This window comes from Haplochromis burtoni, unplaced genomic scaffold (assembly GCF_018398535.1).
Source record: "Haplochromis burtoni strain Fernald_Lab_line unplaced genomic scaffold, NCSU_Asbu1 Contig_249, whole genome shotgun sequence".
In the NCBI taxonomy this organism is placed as follows: domain Eukaryota; kingdom Metazoa; phylum Chordata; class Actinopteri; order Cichliformes; family Cichlidae; genus Haplochromis; species Haplochromis burtoni.
In genome coordinates this window covers 151,493-174,557 of record NW_024582610.1, presented here as the reverse complement: position 1 = coordinate 174,557, position 23,065 = coordinate 151,493, and the positions used below count along the sequence as shown (strand labels likewise).

The 23,065-nt window shown below is 40.8% G+C and overlaps 2 protein-coding genes across 3 annotated transcripts in view; both read left to right on the top strand.

Annotated features, from left to right (window-relative positions):
• lonp1 (lon peptidase 1, mitochondrial) overlaps nucleotides 1-15,246 on the top strand; it is a 27,626-nt gene extending 12,380 nt beyond the window's left edge. Inside the window, exons 3-21 of the mRNA XM_005938421.3 lie at nucleotides 1,749-1,868; nucleotides 2,009-2,177; nucleotides 4,784-4,897; nucleotides 5,023-5,084; nucleotides 5,413-5,542; nucleotides 5,953-6,036; nucleotides 6,128-6,196; nucleotides 7,036-7,187; nucleotides 8,255-8,393; nucleotides 8,499-8,677; nucleotides 9,353-9,440; nucleotides 10,667-10,789; nucleotides 10,868-10,984; nucleotides 11,568-11,708; nucleotides 11,953-12,118; nucleotides 12,198-12,284; nucleotides 12,511-12,638; nucleotides 13,842-14,006; nucleotides 14,560-15,246. Of these exons, the coding sequence (XP_005938483.1) occupies nucleotides 1,749-1,868; nucleotides 2,009-2,177; nucleotides 4,784-4,897; nucleotides 5,023-5,084; nucleotides 5,413-5,542; nucleotides 5,953-6,036; nucleotides 6,128-6,196; nucleotides 7,036-7,187; nucleotides 8,255-8,393; nucleotides 8,499-8,677; nucleotides 9,353-9,440; nucleotides 10,667-10,789; nucleotides 10,868-10,984; nucleotides 11,568-11,708; nucleotides 11,953-12,118; nucleotides 12,198-12,284; nucleotides 12,511-12,638; nucleotides 13,842-14,006; nucleotides 14,560-14,715 (2,389 nt within the window). The 3' untranslated portion in view covers nucleotides 14,716-15,246. The remainder of the gene's footprint in view (nucleotides 1-1,748; nucleotides 1,869-2,008; nucleotides 2,178-4,783; nucleotides 4,898-5,022; nucleotides 5,085-5,412; nucleotides 5,543-5,952; nucleotides 6,037-6,127; nucleotides 6,197-7,035; nucleotides 7,188-8,254; nucleotides 8,394-8,498; nucleotides 8,678-9,352; nucleotides 9,441-10,666; nucleotides 10,790-10,867; nucleotides 10,985-11,567; nucleotides 11,709-11,952; nucleotides 12,119-12,197; nucleotides 12,285-12,510; nucleotides 12,639-13,841; nucleotides 14,007-14,559) is intronic.
• A 1,026-nt stretch (nucleotides 15,247-16,272) lies between these two features.
• The window catches only part of LOC102307792 (leucine-rich repeat-containing protein 24), a 19,149-nt gene continuing 12,356 nt past the window's right edge, over nucleotides 16,273-23,065 (top strand). The window contains exons 1-2 of one of the 2 annotated variants that reach the window (XM_005938426.3): nucleotides 16,273-17,333; nucleotides 22,547-22,734. In XM_005938426.3, coding sequence (XP_005938488.1) covers nucleotides 22,564-22,734 — 171 coding nt within the window. In that variant the 5' untranslated portion in view covers nucleotides 16,273-17,333; nucleotides 22,547-22,563. Of the gene's footprint in view, nucleotides 17,334-20,912; nucleotides 22,735-23,065 lie in introns of those variants that run through there. The other variant, XM_005938424.3, reaches the window with a different exon arrangement.

Below are 23,065 nucleotides of genomic sequence, written 5' to 3'. Positions count from 1 at the left end.
TCTCCTTAATGGCAAATAATTGTCCTTGAACTTTCTATCATTATTATTGTTATTATTATTTTATAGTATTGTTCTGTTTATTTTTATCCTCCTGCTGCTAAACTAATTTCCCCTTGTGGGACAATAAAGAAATTGAATTGAATTGTATTGAATCTTCTTCTTCTTACTTGGCGGAATCTCTGGCAGGCTCTTAACTTCAGTCTCGAGTTCAGCCACCTTCACAGTGAGCATTTTCTGTATGTCTCGTAGTCTTTGCAAAGATTCCTGTACAGACAATGCAGCTGACTCTTCTTTTTCTATCTTCTGTTGTTCTGTGGTGTCTTTTTCTTTCAGAGCCTCCTGCAGAGACATTGCAGTAGATGGCAGTGAGTCCTCTTTTTCCATCTTCCCCTGTTCTCCAGTGTCTTTTTCTTTCAGAGGCTCAGATTTTGACATTTCATTTGCATCGGTGGAATTTTGTTCTTTTTGCTGTTGTGGGATTTTAAGTGAGGAAGCTTTGGCTTCTTTCAGCTCCCACTTAAGAGTCTCTACCTTCAAATCATGAAAGGCCTTGTTGGAGCAGAGCTGGGATTTGAGGTCACTGATTTCTGTGTTGACTGTCTCCTGCTCCTGCCCATGTTTAATGTCCTGTTCTTCGAGTTGATTTTCAGCTGCTAGGAGCTGTTTCTGGAGCATCTCTATCTGCTCTTGTTGATTCCTACATTGGACCTCAAATTCAGCCTCCTTAGAGGACGTCAGGCCTACAGAGTGTGTGTGTGAAGCCTCCTGCAGGGTAACCATCACCTCATCAAGTTTGACAATTGCTTCACTGTCATTTGTGAGAGCCTCTGTCTCACTGTTGCTATTGGGCTTATTACTAGAAGCCTCCTCCAGCTGCTCTATGAGGTCTTTAATCGTTTCCTCAGGATTTCTCTTGTTCTCGTGCATTTGTGCATGAAGGTTGTTCACCTGAAACAGGTGATAAGAAGCCCTCTTGTTAGCAGCTACCATTTTCCAATAAAGGGCGTTCTGATGGCTCTGGGAGACTTCCAGTTGCTGTCTGAGAGCAGCATCTCGTGCCATGGTTTAAATTGGACACTGCCCTGATGGGGTCTAAATCTGGGATTGGGCTGATATTGCCAAGTCCCTCCATTAGGCCCAGGGTTCGGTCTGCTGGGGTTATTCACGTTTCCCTCTCTCTCCATATTGATGTCCTCCTTTGCTTTTGAGATAGTGAGGGATTCAGCTTTTTCCCTTTCAGAAGTGGCTTCAGTGTTTTCTTGCATTTCTTTATTTCTCGGGTTTGTTCCATCAGCTATGTTGTTTTGAGCTTCAACAAGAGCGCAGGCATATGCCCGAGTAATTGGTCTTCTTGGTTCTTCAGCCACTTTTTGCTTTTTTGTTTTCTTTGGTTTCACCAACATTTCATTTTGAGCTTGTGCCACAGGAGACTTTTCAGGATTTGGTCTTCCGGCTTTTTCAAGCTCATTTTTTGGTCTTTGCAAGATTGTTATTTTTGGTGTGATGACCATTTCGGTTTGTGCTTCTGCCATCGTAGGTGCTTCAGCGTTTGCGGCTGCGTTTCTCTGCGTCTGCCTTACCTTTGATTTAACAACCAGGTTGTTTTGTGTTTCTGCAGTCTAGGTGACTGACTGACCAATTTATCCACCTGATAAAAGCATTGTTTCATTTTCCTGGACAAGTCCATTTAAGAGACCTGCTCTCTGTCTGGTGTTTTGATAGTAAACATGTCTTTCTGTCTGTTGCAGTAACGAGTCGGATGTAGTGGAGTCTATAGATGCCATCTACACCACAGGAACCTTTGTTCAGATTCATGAGATGCAGGACTTGGGAGACAAGCTGAGGATGATTGTCATGGGACACCGCAGGTTAGATGTACTGCTATTACTGGTGGGTGAGAAATTTTAGGTTAAAGGGCATAGGGATTGGTTTCATTAGAACTCTGGAGACAGTGCTCTCACTTATGAGTATGTATGTTATTTCTTCTGTATATCATCTGGGCTGTAAGGATCCGGATCACAAAACAGCTGCAGGTGGAGCCTGAAGAGGAAATAGCTTCAACTGTGTCAGAGTTGGAGTCTGAGCCAGAGTCCCACCAGAAACCTACACAAAGACGCAAAACCAAACGCAGCCGCAAGGACCATCTCAGTTCTCTGCCAGAGCAGCTTGAGGACAAGGTGAGAAACAGGAGCCTGATATCACATATGCCTTCTATGCAAGCAGTCGAGAGAAGGACACAAAGATTCATTTCACCACAGCGTTCATTTTCTTTTGGACCTCCTCTTAAGTTGTCTCGGCTTTAAATTAACTGTCAGTGGTGCAACGGATCACGGTTGAAGTTTTCTGAAATCCACTTTTTAAGTCTGCTGGTCCTTAACTTTGGGAGAAGCAACCTGTCACTGAACAGACTCCTCTGGTTGTTTATGGCCGTGTGCAGAGGATGCAGAGGATGCCCAGAATGGTCCATAATGTCCATATTGCACCTTAATTTGTTTTTATATAAGTGAGTGGAATGAGTCTTCAGTTGAATGTTTTTTTAATAGGCAAAAATACTTAAATAAGTAAATGGCGAGTCGAATTTTTTGCTTTTTTTTTCTATTTTTGCTGATCCGAAAATTGATCCGATCCGTGACTTAAAACCGTGATCCGATCCGAACTGTGAGATTTTTGATCCGTTACACCACTATTAACTGTATGCGGTGGTCCAAGGGGGCGTGCTTTTACATAAAGTTACGTGTAAGCAAAACAGTACAAAGAAAAAGTCATTAACAGGAACGCCTGAGGTTAACCCAACACAGTCGCATTGTTTAGGCAATGCTTCCTTGCACATGCCTAACTGCAGGAAACTTCAAGGTAACCACATATAGACTAAACCAGCATCGTTTCTAAGCACAGGGTTCACAAGCACACTAAACCTGCTATAAAAAAGCATGGCAGGTTTGATCAGATTTCCCCCAAATGTATATAATCACAGTGTAAGGCGTTTTCACGTTGCCGTGTTGCTTGTGTCGTAGGTGTCGCTTGACGATTTTCACACACCCTGCGTCTTGAGACACAATCTTTGTGTCCCGTCGGTCGGTTGTGCACATCTTGAGTCGGGTTGAAGATACAACTGTACGGTTATGGTTTAGCTCCATTTTAATATTAATCCTGAACAGAAGCTCAGAGACATACACAGAGGAAGATGTTGGAGCAGTTTGAAATCGGTGCTTATGATTTAATCACACTCTAGATCTTGTTGTAACATATGATATAGAAACTGAACATTTTAAGAGTTTCTTGAAAACCCCTTTCTTGTCTGATCATTTCATAATAACATTTCAATTTAAAATAATTGATCACACAGCAGTGGGGAGTAGAGTTCATTACAGTAGATGTCTTTCTGAACCTGCTGTAACTAAGTTTAAGGATATAATCCACCCGCTGTTATCATCTTGCCCTGGAACAACACAGAGCAGAGCAGCTACCTGAACACTACTGCAAGAGAGGTTGATTATCTTGTTTATAATTTTAACTCCTCACTACGTACGACTCTGGATACTGTAGCTCCTGTGAACAATAGAGCCTCAAATCAGACGTACTTGACTCTCTGGTATAACTCTCATACACGCACCTTAAAGTAGGCAGCTCGTAAGCTGGAGAGGAAATGGCATATCGCAAACTTAGAAGATCATCATTTGGAAATAGTTTGCAGCTTTATAAGAAAGCCCTCCATAAAGCCAGAACATCTTACTATTCTTCACTAATTGAGGAAAATAAGAACAACCCCAGGTTTCTCTTCAGCACTGTAGCCAGGCTGACAAAAAGTCAGAGCGCTGTTTTAGCCAAACATCCCTTTAACGTTAACTAGTAATGACTTCATGAACTTCTTCACAAAAAAAATAATCTTTAGAGAAAAATTACTCATATTAATCATCTCACAGACATAACATTATGTACAGTTGCTTTCTGTACCACTGGTATGTATTTAGACTCTTTTTCTCCAATTGATCTTCTTTCTGAGTTAACTAATGACTTCCTCCAAACCATCAACGTGTCTTTTAGACCCCATTCCTACAAAACTGCTCAAAGAAGTCCTGCCATTAATTAATGCTTCAATCTTAAATATGATCAACCTATCTCTAACAATCGGCTATGTATCACAGGCCTTCAAGCTGGCTGTAGTTAAACCTTTACTTAAAAAGCCATGTCTTGACCCAGCAGTCTTAGCCAATTATAGGCCAATCTTCCTTTTATCTCAAAAGTCCTTGAAAGAGTAGTTGCTGAACAGCTAACAGATCATCTGTGGAGGAATGGCTTATTTGAAGAGTTTCAGTCAGGTTTCAGAGCTCATCACAGAAACAGCTTTAGTGACGTTACAAATGATCTTCTTATGTCCTCTGATAGTGGACTCATGTCTGTGCTTGTCCTGCTAGACAGTTTTATCTGAGTGGCGACACCTATTGTTTAACAGAATACTGCAGCGACTTCTTGCTTCTTAACTGGGGGTATAAATCACTGCATCTGTGTGATGATGATGCGGCGGTGCATGAAGCAACCACAGCGGAGGGTACATTGGCAGCTTAAGTAAATAAAAAAAAAAAAAGAAGTTCCTTTTATAGAAGTGTGTAAGCTTTCAACATGACCTACATTTGTTAAGGATGGTTTGAAACTATTTGGCTCAGTCAGTGTCCACCAAGCTGTGCATCTTGGTTTTGATAATGTGTCATTAGTGATGGGTATAGTAATATTTATATTTTACAGTTCTTTCCACATTGATAGTAATTATTTTTGTTCTATTCAGATATCAGAGGCAGACCTGAGTCCAGAGCTTCAACCTTTGCCCTCCTCCAACATCCTGATGGTCGAAGTGGACAATGTTCAGCATGAACAGTTCACCGTCACCGAGGAGGTCAAGGTACAGAAAATGCATCAAAGTAGCGTGTTATTACATCATCTTCAATCAAGTGATTTTTAAAAAAAAAAAATTAAACTGTTTGTCATTCTTTAACACACACGTCTGTAATGTCATGTGTTCTACAGGCGCTGACAGCAGAGATAGTAAAGACCATCAGAGACATCATTGCACTTAACCCCCTCTACAGGTCAGTTCTACCATTTCAGTTTTATCATATGCAATCTGTAAACTTTCATTTTACTTTACTTTTTTACTTTGTACTGCTTGTAGTTTCAGGTTTCCATTCTATAAACCTAGTAAGGGTGTTCAACATCTTAAAGCAATTTCCAGGCAATCTGTGCTCGGTGCACCTTTTCAGCTGATGCTGAATTAGGCTGTTTTCTAATTTGCCAATGAAAACACTTTAAAGTCAGATGTTTATATTAGTACCAGGCTGTCGGGATGAAAACAAAATCCAACTGTAGTATTGATGAAAGGGAAGTTTTCTGAAATGTGCTTGTTTGTGTGTGAACCAGAGAGTCGGTCCTTCAGATGATGCAGGCTGGTCAGCGTGTGGTTGATAACCCCATCTATCTCAGCGATATGGGAGCAGCTCTGACGGGAGCTGAATCGCATGAACTACAAGACGTCCTGGAGGAGACTAATGTGAGCAGTCTGCCTGCTTATAGACCTTTATGACACTCAGTGTGTGAGCATTTTCCAGAGCAACCAGTGACGTGCTAACTTGTGACTCCTTTTCTTATCCTAAAACTTGTTTTTTGATACACTAATAGTGTCCAGTTGATTTTCAACTCTGAGTGGAGTGTCTTTATTTGATTCTAATACCCTCGTTTATGCGTGTGTACAGACTTATTAAGAAACGCTTTTCTCATACAAAATAATAATAAATCAAGAAAGCAGCGTTTTTTTGTTTTGGCTTTTTTGTTACTGAGAGATTACTACAGAAACGTCATCTCCAACTCTGCTGTTCTATTTCATGAAATCAGTGTAGCAGAGTTCTGTTCATTAAAAGTTCTGTGTGCAGTTCATTGAGTCCTGTTTCTGTGTCCATGCAGATCCCGAAACGTCTCTACAAGGCTCTGTCTTTACTCAAGAAGGAGTACGAGCTGAGTAAGCTACAGCAGCGCTTGGGTCGTGAGGTCAGACGTCATCATAATGTTGAAGTATTAAATAACTTCTGCTTAGGTTGTTACCCTTGGCCATTCATCCGTGTCTCTTCTATGTTCTCAGGTGGAAGAGAAGATCAAACAGACCCATAGGAAGTACCTGCTGCAGGAGCAGCTCAAGATCATTAAGAAGGTACACCAGACTAATCTGTGACAGACCACCTCTGTCTTCCCTTTGCCTGACAGACCCAAAGTCATTCAGGAGAAACACTTGGGCTCTCAAAAACTCTGGGGACTTGCAGCAGTCAACTGTCAGCATACTGTTAAGACACGTCTTACAAGCCAATAGTCTCAATCCGGCACAGCTGACACCTAAAGCACCTTTTCCGTTAGTACCTACTCCGATCGACTCGCCACGATTCAACTTAGATCGACCGGTTTTCTTTTACAAACAGTGCTATCTGACACGCATGTCATCAGAGCGTCCCGCGAGGTAATTAGTATACGACACGAATGCTACAACAAAGGTGGACGTTGAGGCAAGAATATACCTGCAGCTCGGTCTGTGGCATTTTGTAATTCTCTGGGATCATGGCGATGTTTTTGTAGCCATTTCTTGTTTTCAGGTTTCAAAAATGGCAGATTTGAACTCCTCAAATGATCAGCCATGTAGTGGCATGTAGTCGCCTGACGTCACATTTTAGCACCTGCTCGTATCGCTTGGAACCCCGGGCGAGCAGGTACTAAGAAAGTACCTGGTACCAGGTACTACAGCATGACGTAATTGAAAACTGACTGGATACTACATCAAATCACCTGTCTGGTGTACTTTGAACCATATTTTCCATTTATATGCTTTTGGTATTGGTCTCTTGGCAGGTGCATACACCGTTTCAGATTTAAATGCATAATTTTATCTTTATCATAGGCAAAGAAAATGTGAGCTGCACTCAGAGTACAGTAGGAGCATGCGCCGTGGATGCAGGTGTGTGAAGATGTGGCTCATAAAATATTCTGTGTTTTTGTCATTAGGAGCTGGGTCTGGAAAAGGAGGACAAAGATGCTATTGAGGAGAAGTTTCGTGAAAGACTGAAAGATAGGACGGTCCCTCAGCATATAATGGATGTGATCAACGAAGAACTCAACAAGCTGGGTCTTCTGGACAACCATTCATCAGAGTTCAAGTTAGTCGTCTTGTTTTAGTCTTCAAAGGCCTTTGAACCACAATACCACTTTACACTAAAAAAAAAAAACAGGAGTCAACTTGAAAACTACTAAACAGAATAGAGGGAAATGTAGTTTATGTAGTTATGCTATTGGAAAATAGAACAGAGGAAGAGGAAGCAGAGTTTGGCTAAGGATACTTTAACACGTGTTATCTGAACCCCTCTTTGCTCCATGGTGCGTGTGCGCGATTGCATTGGTATTTGCACTTATGCAGTATCTAACGAACCCAATCACTAAAACAGTCTCCTGGCTAACACGTTACCTTGGAGACTTGGTTCGCGCACCCTCACTTCCTTTTATCGCTCCATTTTCTAACAAAATGAGGCATCTTTGCTTTTTAGCTGCAGTTTTATAGAAACATCAGGTAGACGTGATGTGTTTTGCATTTTATTTGATGTAGTTCTGCTCCCACCATATTTCGTGCACTCCAGCTGTGTGTCACACCACTCTTATACAATACTGGTGCATAAAAGACGTCACGAAGCGAACACCCGTTTGTCTCCAGTCACAGCTCCCCTGGCAGCCTCCTTTCTCCTTGGTCCTCTTTCGCTTTGAGTTTAAATGAAGTAAATGAGTCGAGACAGTACGACGAGCTTACGTAAAGAGAGACAAAGGAGAGAAGATGAAGAGGAACAAAATAAAGAAATGAGAACATTTATGAGGAAGGAAATCTCAGTTAGGGCAGCAGCTATTGATTATTTTAGTAAATGAGTAATCTCTCGATTAGTCCATCGATCAATTGAGTAATTAGATAAAAACAATAAATATTCAAAAGAGAAAAACCACAGGTCTTTCAGAATGAACTGTTTATTTCCATTTTAGGTATTACAATGTTTTAAAGTTTAGCTGCATACGGCATCTGTTAAAAATAACTTAATGGGCTTAATGTTGTCAAACGTTTTATTCATATGCTGCTCATAACTACGTCTCCGTGTAGCAAAGCTCCATCTATTTTAACATTGGCTGTCCATCTGCTTGTTTTATTGACTATTTGCAGTAATCAGGAATCTACTGTTTGTTTCAGTGTAACCCGCAACTATCTAGACTGGCTGACCAGCATGCCCTGGGGTACCAACAGTGAAGAGAACTTGTTACTGGACAGAGCGAAAGAAGTCCTGGAAGAAGACCATTATGGAATGGATGATGTTAAGAAACGCATACTGGTACGCACACACACTCTAATACTCTGTATTTGATACATCAGATATATCCACACCCACAGAACAGTGGATCCTTTTTTATAGAAATGAACATCTTTCTTTTTACAGGAATTTATAGCAGTGAGCCAGCTTCGTGGCACCACCCAGGGGAAGATCTTGTGTTTCTACGGTCCTCCAGGTGTAGGAAAGACCTCCATCGCCCGCTCGATAGCCAGAGCTCTCAACAGAGAATACTTCAGGTTCAGCGTGGGAGGCATGACAGATGTGGCTGAGATCAAGGGGCACAGGTATGATCTGTGCTACTGTTATTTCTGAGAGACCTTATCCTGGATTACATTGTCAGTATCATGTGCAGAGAAGGTGGCATCCTGCACAAGGGCAGATAATGGTAGAATTAAATGTGATGGACTATGATGGGATGCAAATCAAGATCAAAAAAGGCAACTGTGCACACATCCAAGCAACAAAAAAACTTGGAGTGCTGTGGATTGAGTCGTTTAGTTGTTTTAATTGGCCAGTATTAGTGTATTCTTCACCAAAATTTGTAATCATGGTGGATTGTTTTATGTCACTACTAACTATGGAATGAAAAATGATAGGGCAGCGCTTTGCTAGTAACTTTAACTTTAACGTTCTCTGCTTTCCTGCTGACATGAGGGATGGCACTGATGAACAGGTACGAATGGTAGAGTAATAACTTAATTGGCTGCTTGACTTTATAAAGGAAAAGTGAAATCTTCCCTGAATTAGATTTGGCTGGATGCCGCTTTCAGGTTGCCTCTCTGTGCTTCTCTGAACCAGTTTAAGACCTTCTGTAATTGTAGATCTCTTACGGATTAATGGAAACATCCACAGTGTGTCCTGGTCTTCTCCTCTGTGTCCAAATGGCAACAATTCAACTTTCATTTTGAGGAAGACGATACAAATCACTCACTGTAAAAATTGCATGTGTGTGTATCCAGACGGACATATGTTGGAGCAATGCCGGGAAAGATAATTCAGTGTCTGAAGAAAACCAAAACGGAAAATCCTCTGGTGCTGATAGATGAGGTGAGTGTTGTGATGATGCTCTTGTCGTTGTCTGTTGATTTCAGCATAACGTAACCAAAGCAACATTAATATGAAGGCCATCTGTTCATGTGTGATTTTTGTGCTGATACGATGTTTTAGCTTCACTTTGATAAACGGATATTTTTGTTTCATATAATCTGGCACTGAATGACATCTATAACTATAACGTTCTGTAGTATATTGTTCGTGGCAGTGCTAAAATCATGCACTCTATATCAAAAAATGCTCAGTCAGTAAAAGGAGAAACTGTCAAATTAATTTAAAGCCACTGAGTTGTTTTGCTGACAGCAGTTTGAGAGATCTGTTCAGGGACCATCAGTAAGTCAAACAGCAGTGTGATAGTTTATAGGCTGGGTAAAGTAGAAGCTCAGGCTTCATACTGCTCTGCTCTGTCATATTTTTTACTTTGCTGAGCTGATACAGTATCACGTCCTGTTCCTGCTACAACACACCTTGGGGGATAGTTTATCTGTGTAGCCCATTTAATTAACGTAACTTTAGACAGGTGTTTCATAGTGCAATCATAAAGTTTTATCTCACATAGGAGGTCATCTGATTGTTGGGGTTCTCTCTTTTTTCGGTATTAAACTAGCCTTTTTACCTTACAATGTAAAGTGCCTTGAGGCGACAGTTGTTGTGATTTGGTGCTATAGAAATAAAACTGATTGTATTTAACCCACGCAGACATTAGGATAATGCACATAGAAGTGTCCTGCCCAGATGATGCGTTCAAACCCCGGCCATCTTGCTGTGAGGCAACAGTGCGTCCCTGTTCTGGCTCAGCCAAAGGCTTTTCAAGGAGATTTTAGAGCAATTCTTTAATTATTACATCCTATTAAGTAAAAAAGGGATTAACTAGTTTTTCAGCACTGTTCTAAAACAATATTTGTCTAATTATAACAATATTACACCAAAGACAGAAAGCAGTCCTACATATTTAGAAAATATTTAATATGCACATAGGACATATCCTGGTCAAAATTTACTCCAAATTCCTCTTGCCATCCAAATATCTGGTTATACAGCATGTTTCAAATGATTATTTTCATGGATCCAAACTGTCAGGCCAGGTCTGCAAGTGAACCTTGTGCACTGATTTTTGTGATCTAACCGGCTGGCATGGAGTTGTTGGTTTCCAAGTTTCATCAATAGTTATATAACTGGTATAAAATGATGTGATGATGTTCATACCGTGTCATTACCAGGTTGATAAGATGGGTCGTGGTTACCAGGGCGATCCATCCTCTGCTCTGCTGGAGCTCCTGGACCCTGAGCAGAATGCCAACTTTCTTGATCACTACCTGGATGTTCCTGTCGATTTGTCAAAGGTAGGTACTGTGTAACGAGTGCTCCACAGCTCCTCATAATATGTGGTTTTAATGTGCACCGTCTCTCCTCCTGTAAAGGTTTTGTTTATTTGCACGGCCAATGTGATAGACACCATCCCAGAGCCACTCAGGGATAGAATGGAGATGATCAACGTTTCTGGATATGTGGCTCAGGAGAAACTGGCTATTGCTGAGGTAAAATCTGCAAATGCGGGTTACACGTTACAATGTCTGTAAAGCTCTGTTAAGGGATGAACACAGTTTGTTTAAATATATTACCACAGTGGGTGTTTTCATTGTGGTGGTGTAATAACGGCGAAGGTGACAGAATATGATGTGAACTTTTAATCTTCATTAAACCATTCCACAAGCTCTTGCTCCCAGTGGAAGGGCCAGTTACTTCAGTTCAGTTTGATTTAATTTAACTATTTTAATTACCATCAGAATAGAAATGTTTAGGATAAATATGATCACTCAGAATTAATTAAAGAGCTAGCCCAGTGTAGCTTAAATTTAGAGGAAATCTCAATATTTGGGCTTTGCATCCCATGTATTGTAAAATTGAAATAATGATTTTGACACAAGGTTTCTGCCCTTGGCGGCCGCCCAGCATAGACAGTGCACCCGACCCCTACAGCACCTCCTGCGGGTAGTGGACACGTCCTTTAATAAGTGGAAGAGATGGATGGATGGGCGGGCATTGCATATTAGCGTTTTCTTTTCTTTTGGCTCAACCTCAGAGTATTTTTTTTGTTTGTTTTTTCATTTCTGTGTGTAGCGTTACTTGGTGCCACAGCTGCGCTCACTCTGTGGTCTGACAGAGGAGAAGGCTTCAATCTCATCTGATGCTCTCAGTCTGCTCATCAAGCAGTACTGTAGGGAGTCTGGAGTCAGGAACCTGCAGAAACAAGTTGAAAAGGTAAAATATTGTAAAAGTGCACTCAGAAAACAACCTTCTGCTTGTAACAGAAGCTAAAGACTTCTTTGCTGGGAGTAGTGGTATGAATATAATGTGTGTATGTAGTTGCTGGTTCTTTGTGACAAAAACATCCTTTTTCATTTTAATAGCAGTTGTGCCAAAAATGATTTTTTTTTTTTCTGTGTCATCCTTTTTTTTAAATCTATTATTTATCTCCTTATTGTTCTTCGTTTATTGCCCACAGGTTTTCCGTAAGGTGGCGTTCTGTATTGTGAATGGTGAACAAACCGGAGTGATGGTCACTCCTGAAAACCTGCAGGAGTTTGTGGGTAAACCTATTTTCACAGTTGATCGGATGTATGATGTCACTCCACCGGGAGTGGTTATGGGGCTGGCTTGGACCGCACTGGGTGAGAAAGAGAGACACACACACACACACAGCACCAGCAAAGGTTACCTGTACTGAGTGTGCATTTATCTCCTGTGCAGGAGGATCGACGCTGTTCATCGAGACTTCACTCCGCCGGCCTCCAGGAGGAGCGGACTCTAAAGGAGAGGGCTCATTGGAGGTCACAGGTCTGTCAGGAGTTTCCCATCTTGCGCCACCGCATTGAAAACAGTGTGTGGGTGTAGGAAAAAACATTCTTCCCTCAGTTAGTCCTTTACAAACGTAATCTGAGCTTTGTGTATTGGTCATAGGAGAAACAGAGTTAGAAAGTCTTCAAACCATTTCAGAGGTTTTAAAAACATGATCCTTAACAAATGCAGGTAAACTGATACTAAAGATGTGGCTCTCCTGCAGGTCAGCTGGGTGATGTTATGAAGGAAAGTGCGAAGATCGCTTCAACCTTCGCCAGAGCATTCCTTATGACTCAGGAACCGGAGAATCACTTCCTCATCAACTCCCACCTGCATCTGCACGTCCCTGAGGTAACCATTTATTTCATTTCAGTTCCATTTTATTTTAAATTTCATAAAGCGCCAAATCACAACAGTTGTCTCAAGGGGTTTTATATTGTAAGGTAAAGACCCTACAACACTGCAGAGAAAACCCCAACAATAAGGTGGTGCGGTATGACCAAGTATTTTGATGACAGTGGGAGGAAGAAAAACCTTTTAATAGGAAGAAACCTTGAGCAGAGCCAGGCTCAGAGGGGGAGGCCGTCTGCCACAACCAATTAGGTTAGACTGACTGACTGAGTGCATCATGAGAATCCAGCAGCAGCCTACACCTATTGCAGGATTCAGGGTCACCTAATCCAGCCCTAACTATATGCTTTAGCAAAAAGGAAAGTCTGAAGTCTAATCTTAAAAGTAGAGATGGTGTCTGTCTCCTGAATCCTGACTGGGAAGAGAGAACAGGTGCACAGGCGACCTCCAGACTCACAAACAACTTCTTCCCCTGGGCCATTCGGACTGTTAACAAACACTGCCCACCCTACACTCCACTCCTACCCACCCACCTCACCAATCTGATCATGGTCTGAGTAACCTTCATCACTAAGGTCACTCACACACAGACTCTATACTCAGACCAAGTCCTTTTCCACTGCTTCCAAGCACTTTGTTCTCCAATTTGTGGTCGTCTATTGTTTGTATGCATTTCTCCTGCTTGTTATTTATTCCTCCTGTCTACCATTTATATTTTATTCCCACACAGTTGGCATGCAGCACCCATAATTTCGTTGTACATGTACGATGACAATAAAAGGCTATTCTATTCTATTCTATTCTATTCTATTCTATTCTATTCTATTCGAGGGGGCTGAAGCTGAAGGCTCTGCCTCCAATTCTACTTTTAAATACTCTAGGAACAACAAGTAAGCCTGCAGTCTGAGAGTAATGTGCTCTAATGGGGTGATATGGTACTATGAGGTCATTAAGATAAGATGGGGCCTATAAAATAATAATATAAAGCAACTAATTAATTAGTTCTAACTTCTGTTAGTGTCAGTTAAAAGCCTTGCTGCAGCAAGAAAGATAAAGCTATAAGGGACTTTTTAGCCTACAGCCTACAATAATAATGTAATGAATGCATGAACCAGAAATATCCTGTTGATGCTTCTTGCGATAATGGTGGAACTGAACTGTGGCTGGCAGTGCTCATTCCTGTCTATTTTCACTTGTTTCTAGGGGGCAACGCCAAAAGATGGACCAAGCGCTGGTTGCACTATTGTCACGGCACTCTTGTCCCTGGCAATCAACAAGCCCGTGCGTCAGAATGTAGCCATGACTGGTGAGGTGTCTCTGATGGGCAAAATACTACCAGTAGGAGGGATCAAAGAGAAGACTATTGCTGTATGTACAACAAATATTCTTTGCTCATTTCTTTAACATGGATATCGTTCATTAACTAACAGCTAAAGTAATTGATGCTCACAAAACAGCTTCATGAAGGAATTTGAGGTCAGTACAGCTCCCATTTCAGCAACTCTGAAGAGGTATCATAAATGTTAACATGGCCAGCACACATATTAATGTTAGCTGTTTAAAGAGCAGCTATTGCTCGATAGCTACATTAGCCACATACTAGCAGGTCATGTCTGTGGCTAACAATAATGAAACTGTTGCATTATTGTGGCAGCTGAGCAACAAGTTTTATCCATTCTGCCAGACTGTAATAAAGTGTGTTCATTTAACAGAATAACACAATTATTTGTGTTGAATAAGTGTTGAAATGTAGATTACACTAGCCCAGGACAATAGTGGCAAGTCACCAGAAGCGCGTGTGTGTGTGTGTGTGTGTGTGTGTGTGTGTGTGTGTGTCATGTGAACAAAAAATTATGATTACTTTCAGAGAAATCACTTGGAATCACTTTTAGTTAACTTTGCTCGTTTGCTCCTCTGTCAGGCTCGTCGTGCTGGTGTGACCTGTATCATCCTTCCAGTTGAGAACAAGAAAGATTTCTCGGACCTGCCAGACTACATCACTCAGGGCTTGGAGGTCCACTTTGTGGATCACTACAGTCAAATCTACCCCATCGTCTTTCCACAGAACGAGTCTTAGCCTGTTTTCAACTATAGCACCTGACCAAGATTGATGGCACTTGACAACTCGGTACCTATTTATTACCCAACAGCAATAGCGGTGTCATTCTCGTCGTACATGGTGAAATCAACTTGTTACTTTTTGACTGAATGGACTCTGAGGTCCTGTTATAGAGACTTGGCACTACATCATCTGTTGCAGTATCACAGTGGAGCAGCAGCAGCCTTGTTGGTCACTCGCACATGATCCTGTTTTGGTTACCATAGAAGCCTTTACTGTGTGGGTACAGCTGTGACGGAGACAACAACACTGAACTGAAATGTGCCAAATATGGACACGGAAAGTCAAATGGTGACGGTAACACGTGACCATGTCACTGATTAGCAGAAGTCAGATTGAGGACTTTGCTGCCAGGCAGCTTGTTCATCCAGGTCTGTGGATGGACTCTTTCATAGATTTTGTGCATTTGTAGTATACCAGATGTCAGGATGATGATGTTGAAATCAACAATAAACAGACATAACTGAATGCTGTTGCCTGTTCTAGCCCACCTCTGACTGTGTGAGGGCATTTTAATGGTTTGATTAAGTTAAATAGACTGGAATTTATAAACCACTTTTGTACTCTTGGTGAGCAATTAAAGTGCTTGTTTCAACTTTATAATTTTAAAAAAGAAGTATGTAATTAGATGAAAATGACAACAAATGATCCAAAAGTGTTGCAAACAGTCAAGTTTGAATGAGACATGATGAGAAAGATAAACGGAGTGTAAAAAAACTTTGATCACTCAGATTAATGCTATATAGATGCCAGAGCATTCCAAAGAATGAAGTGTTCTACTTTCAACCCGCGCAGCTTTTCTGCACCAAAGCTACTTCCTTCTTTTGCATTTTTAATAAAGTTAAAAACCCATCAAATAATGACTTAAAGTAACTTTCAAAGTAACTTTTTTTTTAAATTTCTGCTATATGACTGTCATAGACCTATGCAGTGTTGTAGCAAAAAAGGTGGCTACGAAGGTCTATTGTGATTCTATTATTGGAATTGAATTGAGCCCATACACAGTTAGCACAGTGTCAGAGTACATCTCAAATACAACAGTTCACCACAAGATAACCCACTGAAAACTCTGTGGAAGAGATCAGGTTCAAATTAGCTTTAACATCCTGTCAGGCGTCTGTTTGGTCAAATAAAAAGCTGCTGATGCTACTCAAGCAACCCTGACAATTAGAAGCTTATGTATGTTACATGTAATATCCATTATGTATTTTAAAGTGTGTGGTTATATGTCAGACACTACAGATTTGCTCAATGTAGATAATCTTGGGATAAAAGTAATTAAGAACTTGTTGCCTTTTCCTTTTTGTCTGGACAAGGAAACACATGTTTGTCCTTAAAACTGTGCCTACAGGTAAAGGCAAATAAAATCTGGGCTTTGACTAAGCCACTTTGTAAGCACCTGTCTGCTTTGGGTCATTCTTCAGTGGTTTTGTTAGTGTGTGCAGAATTCATTTCCTAAAAGGAACTGTTCCAGTTCATCAAACAGATGACCTCGCATCACTGTCACGCATTTGTATTTGGGAAGAGCAGTACAAAGATTAATCAGTGATGAGGATCCTCTCATAGACCTGGACCCGAACGTAGAGTTCTAATTTTTCTTGAAATAAAGGTGAACTTTTTGCCGTCTCTGTGATTACAGTAACTTGATACAAGAAGTTGCCTAGGCATAGGCCTGGTAGCTACCAGCAGATCTTCTGATGTCATTTGGATTTCATTAAACACAGTCGCTTGGGCTCGATTTGCAGGGCTGACCAGCCCTGAAAGCTCGGATGATCGCTTGCATGTATCAGAAATCCTTTTAAAACCTCGCCACACTTAGTCTTTTTTGAACACACACTTTTCCAGCTGGGCTGAGATGTTCTTGAAACCCTGGTTGTCTTTGATGCGTTTGAAGACGCGATAAATGTCGCCTTCTTACCTTGTTCACGTGACTAATAATTGTATCTATATTAACCATTTCTGTTCCGTTCCTGACACCTGAGAATATTTTGTTGGCACTGTGACGGTGAGCGTAATGAAAATGTCCACGGTTTCCACGGAATGCAGATTTTACGCACTACGTTAGCGTGAGATGGCAATCTGCAGGCGAACGACCACAGATTCTTACACAGATGAGTTTGATGCACAACATTTATCACGAAGACTTTGCTGTGATTAACGTGTGCAGGAGACGCTTCTGTGCTTCTTGCGGAGCACTGCTGACTCGACGATCGTCCTGAGGAGCAGCAGCGTGGGGTAAATGGATGGGAGGGTTCACTGGGAGTGACGAATGAATGAACAGCTGGATGATGGCATTCAACAAAGACATGATCTGAACCGATTTGCACTGATTTGCACTTAGTGCTACACTATCAAGCCTGCCATAATATTTCGCTGCTGGCTCCCGTCTTTTGTTGACATCATAAGCGTGTGTGCGACGGCCCGCGGTCCTCTGCAAACTGTAGATTTTTTTCCTCCCCTCTTCTACTTTCATTTATTTGAGGCAAATTATTAGAACCGTCTGCTAAGAAGGAATAAGAAGACGTCGTGCAGGTCGGACGTCCTTATCTGGGTCTCCCACGTCCTTCCCCAACGAGGTATTTATTCTTCCGCACGCATCCATCATGGTGCTTCTTATCTTATATGCGTTTGTCTTCGCAGAGTCCATTTAATCACCCTTTGGCATGCACGCTGCCATCAGATACTGGTTACTGTTATTGTGTAGCTTCTGTGTTAAGGTGGCCTTTAGCACAGCATATGACTGCATGTTTAGCTGCCCTTAAAGACAGCTTTTCTGGTTTCATTGCTGTCAGTCAATGGAAATATTTTATGTGTTTCATATCTTACATACAGAGAAACCCAGTTCATGCTGCAGCAGCCCTGTAGTTACACAGTAGAGGACGTTTACAGGCGAGCAGCAGAGTGAAGTGGCCTTGATGGTAGATCCTTTCATGCAAGTCAAATCCTCTTGGCATGAGCTGTTTCTATGGTGACAGAGATTCACCAACTGATATGAATATGGAAAAGATTACATTTATTGAGATGTTAATCAGAATAAAACTACATTTACAGTCATGGTTTAAAATTAATTACACTCACCTTTAATTCTAAGGCTTTAGAAAAATCTGGTCCTAACCTCAGATAAACTACAAAAGCATGTCATAGTGTTATATTTATTTAACAAAAAGTAAGACCGAATGCAAACGCAGTGTATGAAGTAGGCCCTTGCTGTTTTTTCATAAGAATATAGAAGGTAGGTAGCAGCCAGGTGCTGCTAATCAGATATTTTTGATCATCAGGAATTATGACCTTCACTGTCAGAAAAGAGGTTTTTCCACTTTATTGTTCCAAGCAGGAAAGACATCGGAAATGGTCTCACAGAAACAGTTGTTGTTGTTCAATAATCTGGGACGTGCCATTTCCAAACAATTTGAAGACTATATTTTTACAGTAGAAAAATTATTCACAACTATAAAATACTCTGGATTAAACCAGCTCCAGGAAAACCTCAAACACCAGCTGTAAGCCCTGAGACAAGTGGATAATTTGTGAAAGGTACAAAAAAAGCAAGAGAGGGTACGATCACATTTTTATGGAACCCTTTAAGTTTCTAAAATCACTTTTCACCATAGCAAAAAAGGGAATACCTGAAGACAAGGCAAGAACTAGACACACATTTTGACAAAAGTATACAATGACAAGAATTAGTTTGAGCCAACACCTAATCCAGCACGCATAAGAAGACAGAGAAGAGTAATATGTTTCTTCGAGAGGAAAAGGTTGAGGCTCCCTACATGTTTGAGGAGTATCGAGTTGTTTGGCCAGGAAGCACTTTTTCTCCATCAAGCATGATAGAGGTAGGCCTTTAAGTGCACTAAAATGAACCGATTATTAGAATCTACAAATACAACAATCAGAGTTGCTGCCATTTGTGTGAGTGTGTGTGTGTGTGAATGGGTGGATGACTGAATGTGTAAAGCGCTTTGGAGTCCTTAGGGACTAAGTAAAGTGCTATACAGATACAGGCCATTTACCATTTATCTATAAACAGGGTGAATTTGGAAAGCTGGGATTGCAAATCAAGAAGCAAAATCTGCTTTTCTCCATAGTGACATTCTTGGGAATACACCTGGGCGTAGGACTTAGAACAGAGGTGGGGGAACTCCAGGCTTCAAGGGCCCGTGTCCTGCAGGTTTTAGATATCATCCTGGGTCAACACACCTGAATAAAAAGATTAGTTCATTACCAGACATCTGGAGAACTTCAAGACACGTTGAGCAGGTAATTTAGCCATTTGAATCAGCTGCTTGGGATCAAGGACACATCTAAAACCTGCAGGACAGCGGCCCTTGAGGTCTTGAGTTCCCCACCCCTGATTTAGAAGCATGCGACAACACTTTGGGAAAGCATCTGCATCAGACTGTATAGAAAAAGTCATGGCTGAAATTCACTAACAAGAGGAAACCTCAAGATGTGCTTGGGCAGTATCCCAGGTGAAACATAGGTAGTGGATGAAATGTTTAGGTGTGGGGAAAATGGGAGTACCACCTCAGAAGAGTTATGAAAGAGAGAATGTTTGGCTGTATCATCAGATCAACATACAAAACTCTCTGACGGTGTGAAGTACATCATATTAACTGGTACAACTGAAATGATAAGGGGAGAGTATTCTGACAAAGAAGCAACAAAGCTGCAGTTCTGGACCCCCACACAGCACAATGTTTGATCTTGCTAACTTAAGATCAGACATTGTACTGTGTGGTGGTGTGTTGAACTCACACTGTGCTGCCTGCTTTATTAAGTTCGCAGTGCCCTGGGAAGATGTCATAAAGGAAGCCAATGGGTTGAAGAAACTACGGCGTACTGAACTAGTAGTGGAAGCAAGGCAGAGAGGCTACATGGCAAATATGTCTACAATGGAGATTAGATGCAGAGAATTTCTTGCATCATCTCAGTAAGACTCTTGAAAGGCATATGTATTAAAAGATAGACGCTGCAACTATGCATGAAAAAGAAATTGTTGGCAGAACATTTTTAAATCATCCTCTGATGAGCAACCGTTGAACCATGAAGAAACTTTCCTTAACTTTATTTGCAATGTATAAAAGCAAAAGGGAAAAAAAAGAATAATTTTTAAGAAATAATTTAATTTGTAATTCATGGATGTGTTTTTCTAGCTTTTATTTTTACAATATAAATATATTCCTTATGCCAAAAAGTTTATTCATCTGGACGTAGCGTTTTCAATGGGAGAAACATTTTGTCGCTCATTGAAGTGGCTTCTTCAGTCTCAGCTGACTGCAGGTTTCCCCAACTTTATAAACAGTACATTTGCATAATGACTGAAACCAGCCCACTGAATAAACAGTGAGCTGTGAGGTCAGTTTCTTCATCACTGAGTGAATGGAGCTCAGTCTCTGTCTTTCTCGCTTTTTCTCATCGATATGGAGGTAATCATTCAAATAAGATATTTATATAAATATATAAGATATTTATAAGTAATAGTCTATAGTGGATAGTAGACTATCCACTGGTCAAAAGTTTAATATGCATATTGAAGGACATATCCTGGTCAAATATGACTCAGAGATTGTTCACAGTACTGGATGTCAAGGTAATGCTTCCTAATGTTCCTGCCTAGGAGAAGTGTTTATAAATAATGTAAATACAACTGGTCTCAGCACAACACCCAGAGGAAGTTCATAATTAACCTTAGCCTGTCAAGAACACTTTCCTATTTACATGAATAAACTGGAGTTTATTAGATACAAAAGATATTCAAACCCCTGCAGCACAGTGCCTTTAATACCTGTCGCTTGTTCTACTCTATGTAGTAAAATATTGTGGTCAATAGTATCTAATTCTGCAGTGAAGTCTAGCAGGACAAACGAAAACATCAGTTCATTGTCAGAGAGGTCATAGGATCATTCTGAACTTTCTCTAGTGCTGTTTCTTATTGTAATCAATTCTGAATCATGACTGTCAGATTTTAGAAGAATCAATTCAGTTTTATTTATTTTATATAGCACCAAATCACAGCAACAGTTGCCTGAAGGCACTTTATATGTAACATAAACGCCCTACAGTAATACAAAGAAAACAGAGAAAACCTCAACAGTCATGATCGCCTATGAGAAAGCAGGAAAAACTTTTTTTTAACTCTTTTAACAGGAAGAAACCTGCAGAAGAACCAGGCTCAGGGAGGGACAGCCATCTGCCGCGAGGAAGACAGGAGTAGACATGCTGTGGAAGGGAGCCACAGTTGTTAGTTAATAAGAATTAATGATTAAATACAGAGTTGTGTACAACTACATATTGAGTAAAAAGGTGACTGAAGAAGAAACACTCAGTGTATCATGGGAATCTCCAGCAGTCTATTTCTTTTGCAGCATAACTAAGGTAGGACCTTGTATGTGAGGAGCAGGATTTTGAATTCAATTCTGGATTTAACAGGGAGCCAATGAAGACAAGCCAGTATAGCAGAAATATGCTCTCGCTCTCTGTCAGTACTCTTCCTGCAGCATTTTGGATCAACTGAAGGCTGAGATATTGCACAAATGGAAGAAGTCATTTGTTTGATATGCACATTGAAGGATATATCCTGGTCAAAAATGACTCCAAGATTCCTCACAGTGTTGCTGGATGCCAAGGTAATGCCATCCAGAGTAAGCATCTGATTAGATACCATATTTCTAAAACTTTCAGGGCCAAGTACAAAAACCTCCCTTTTATCTGAATTTAGAAGCATTTAGCGGTAATCCAGGTCTTTATGTCTTTAAGACATTTCTGTAATTTAATTAATTGGTGTGTGTTATCTGGCTTCATGGGTAGATAAAGTTGGGTGCCATCTGTGTAGCAGTGAAAATGTATGCTATGCCTTCTAATGATACTGACTGAGGGAAGTAGGCATAATGTAAACAAAATTTGTCCTAGCACTGAACCCTGTGGAACTCCATAATTAACCTTAGTGTGTTAAGAGGACTCTACATCTGCATGAATAAACTGGATTCTCCATAATGACTTAAAGGTACTCCACTCCATTTAATATCTACAGCATGCTCTAATCGCTGTTATAAAGTATTATGGTCAATGGTATCAAACACTGCACTGAGGTCTAGCAGGACAAGCACAGAGAGGAGTCCACTGTCAGAGGCCAGTCGCTGTACTGTGATGAGCTCTGAAACCTGACTGAAAATCTTAAAATAAACAATTCCTCTACAGATGATCAGTTAGCTGTTCTACAACTACTCTTTCAAGAATTTTTTAGATAAAAAGAAGGTTTGTGATTGGCCTACAATTAGTTAAGACAGCTGAGTTAACCTGTCAGCCTGGCTACAGTGCTGAAAAGAAACATCAACATGATTGTAATGCAGTGGCAGGAACTTTCTGAGCAACATTATGAAGAACAGTGAGCCAAAATTGATCCACAATACTGTGAGAGACTTCAAGTTGCCACAAAATGTGGTTCCACAAACCACTAAATCAAATGGGATACAAATGGGATACTACATGCTGCTTTTGAATTTTGGCTTTGTTCTTGTTCAGTTTTAATAAATAGGAATTGTTCGGAGTCTGAAATGTCAAAAAACAATATGCCAATGAGACCTTTGACAGAATCCTAGGATGTATCCATTGGATTGTATGGCTCAAGCTGATTTGAAAAATTGTTTGTTGTTACAGTATTATTTTCAGGCTAATTTGTGTAGGAGGGACTTCCTCCTCACTGACCATTTTACATATTTTTGTTCGGCCTCAAAACAAGTCAGAAGAATGCTGATCATGACTCATTCTGTGTTCTCACCTTTCTCAGTTTTATCTCTTGACGTGATGGCTGTGTTTTTGGTGCTTCTTCTCTCCACGCTCCTCCTGTCTCTACACTCCACTCCTCTACGAGCCTCTCCTTCCTGCCCTGTGGGCTGTCGCTGCTACAGCCTCACTGTGGAGTGTGGCTCCACAGGACTGAGGGACATCCCCAAATACATCCCTTTAACCATACAGGTAGGATCGATGCCCTAAGAAGATTCAATTTAATTCAAATGCAAGAAAGTAGTCCTATATATTTGTTTAATGTGAGCATTAAAAGTCTCCAAGATTCCGCACAGTGTTACTGGAGGACAAAGTAATGCTATCCAGCGTGAGAATATGGATACACACAGTGTTTATAAGATTGTTAGGAATAAGTACAATATCCTCCGTTTTAGCTGAATTGAGAAGCAGAAAATTAGATGTCATGCAGGCCTTTATGTCTTTAAGACATTCCTGCAGTTTACCTGGTGGGTGTCACTCCGTTTCATGGATAGATAAAGCTGTGTGTCATCTGCATTTATAC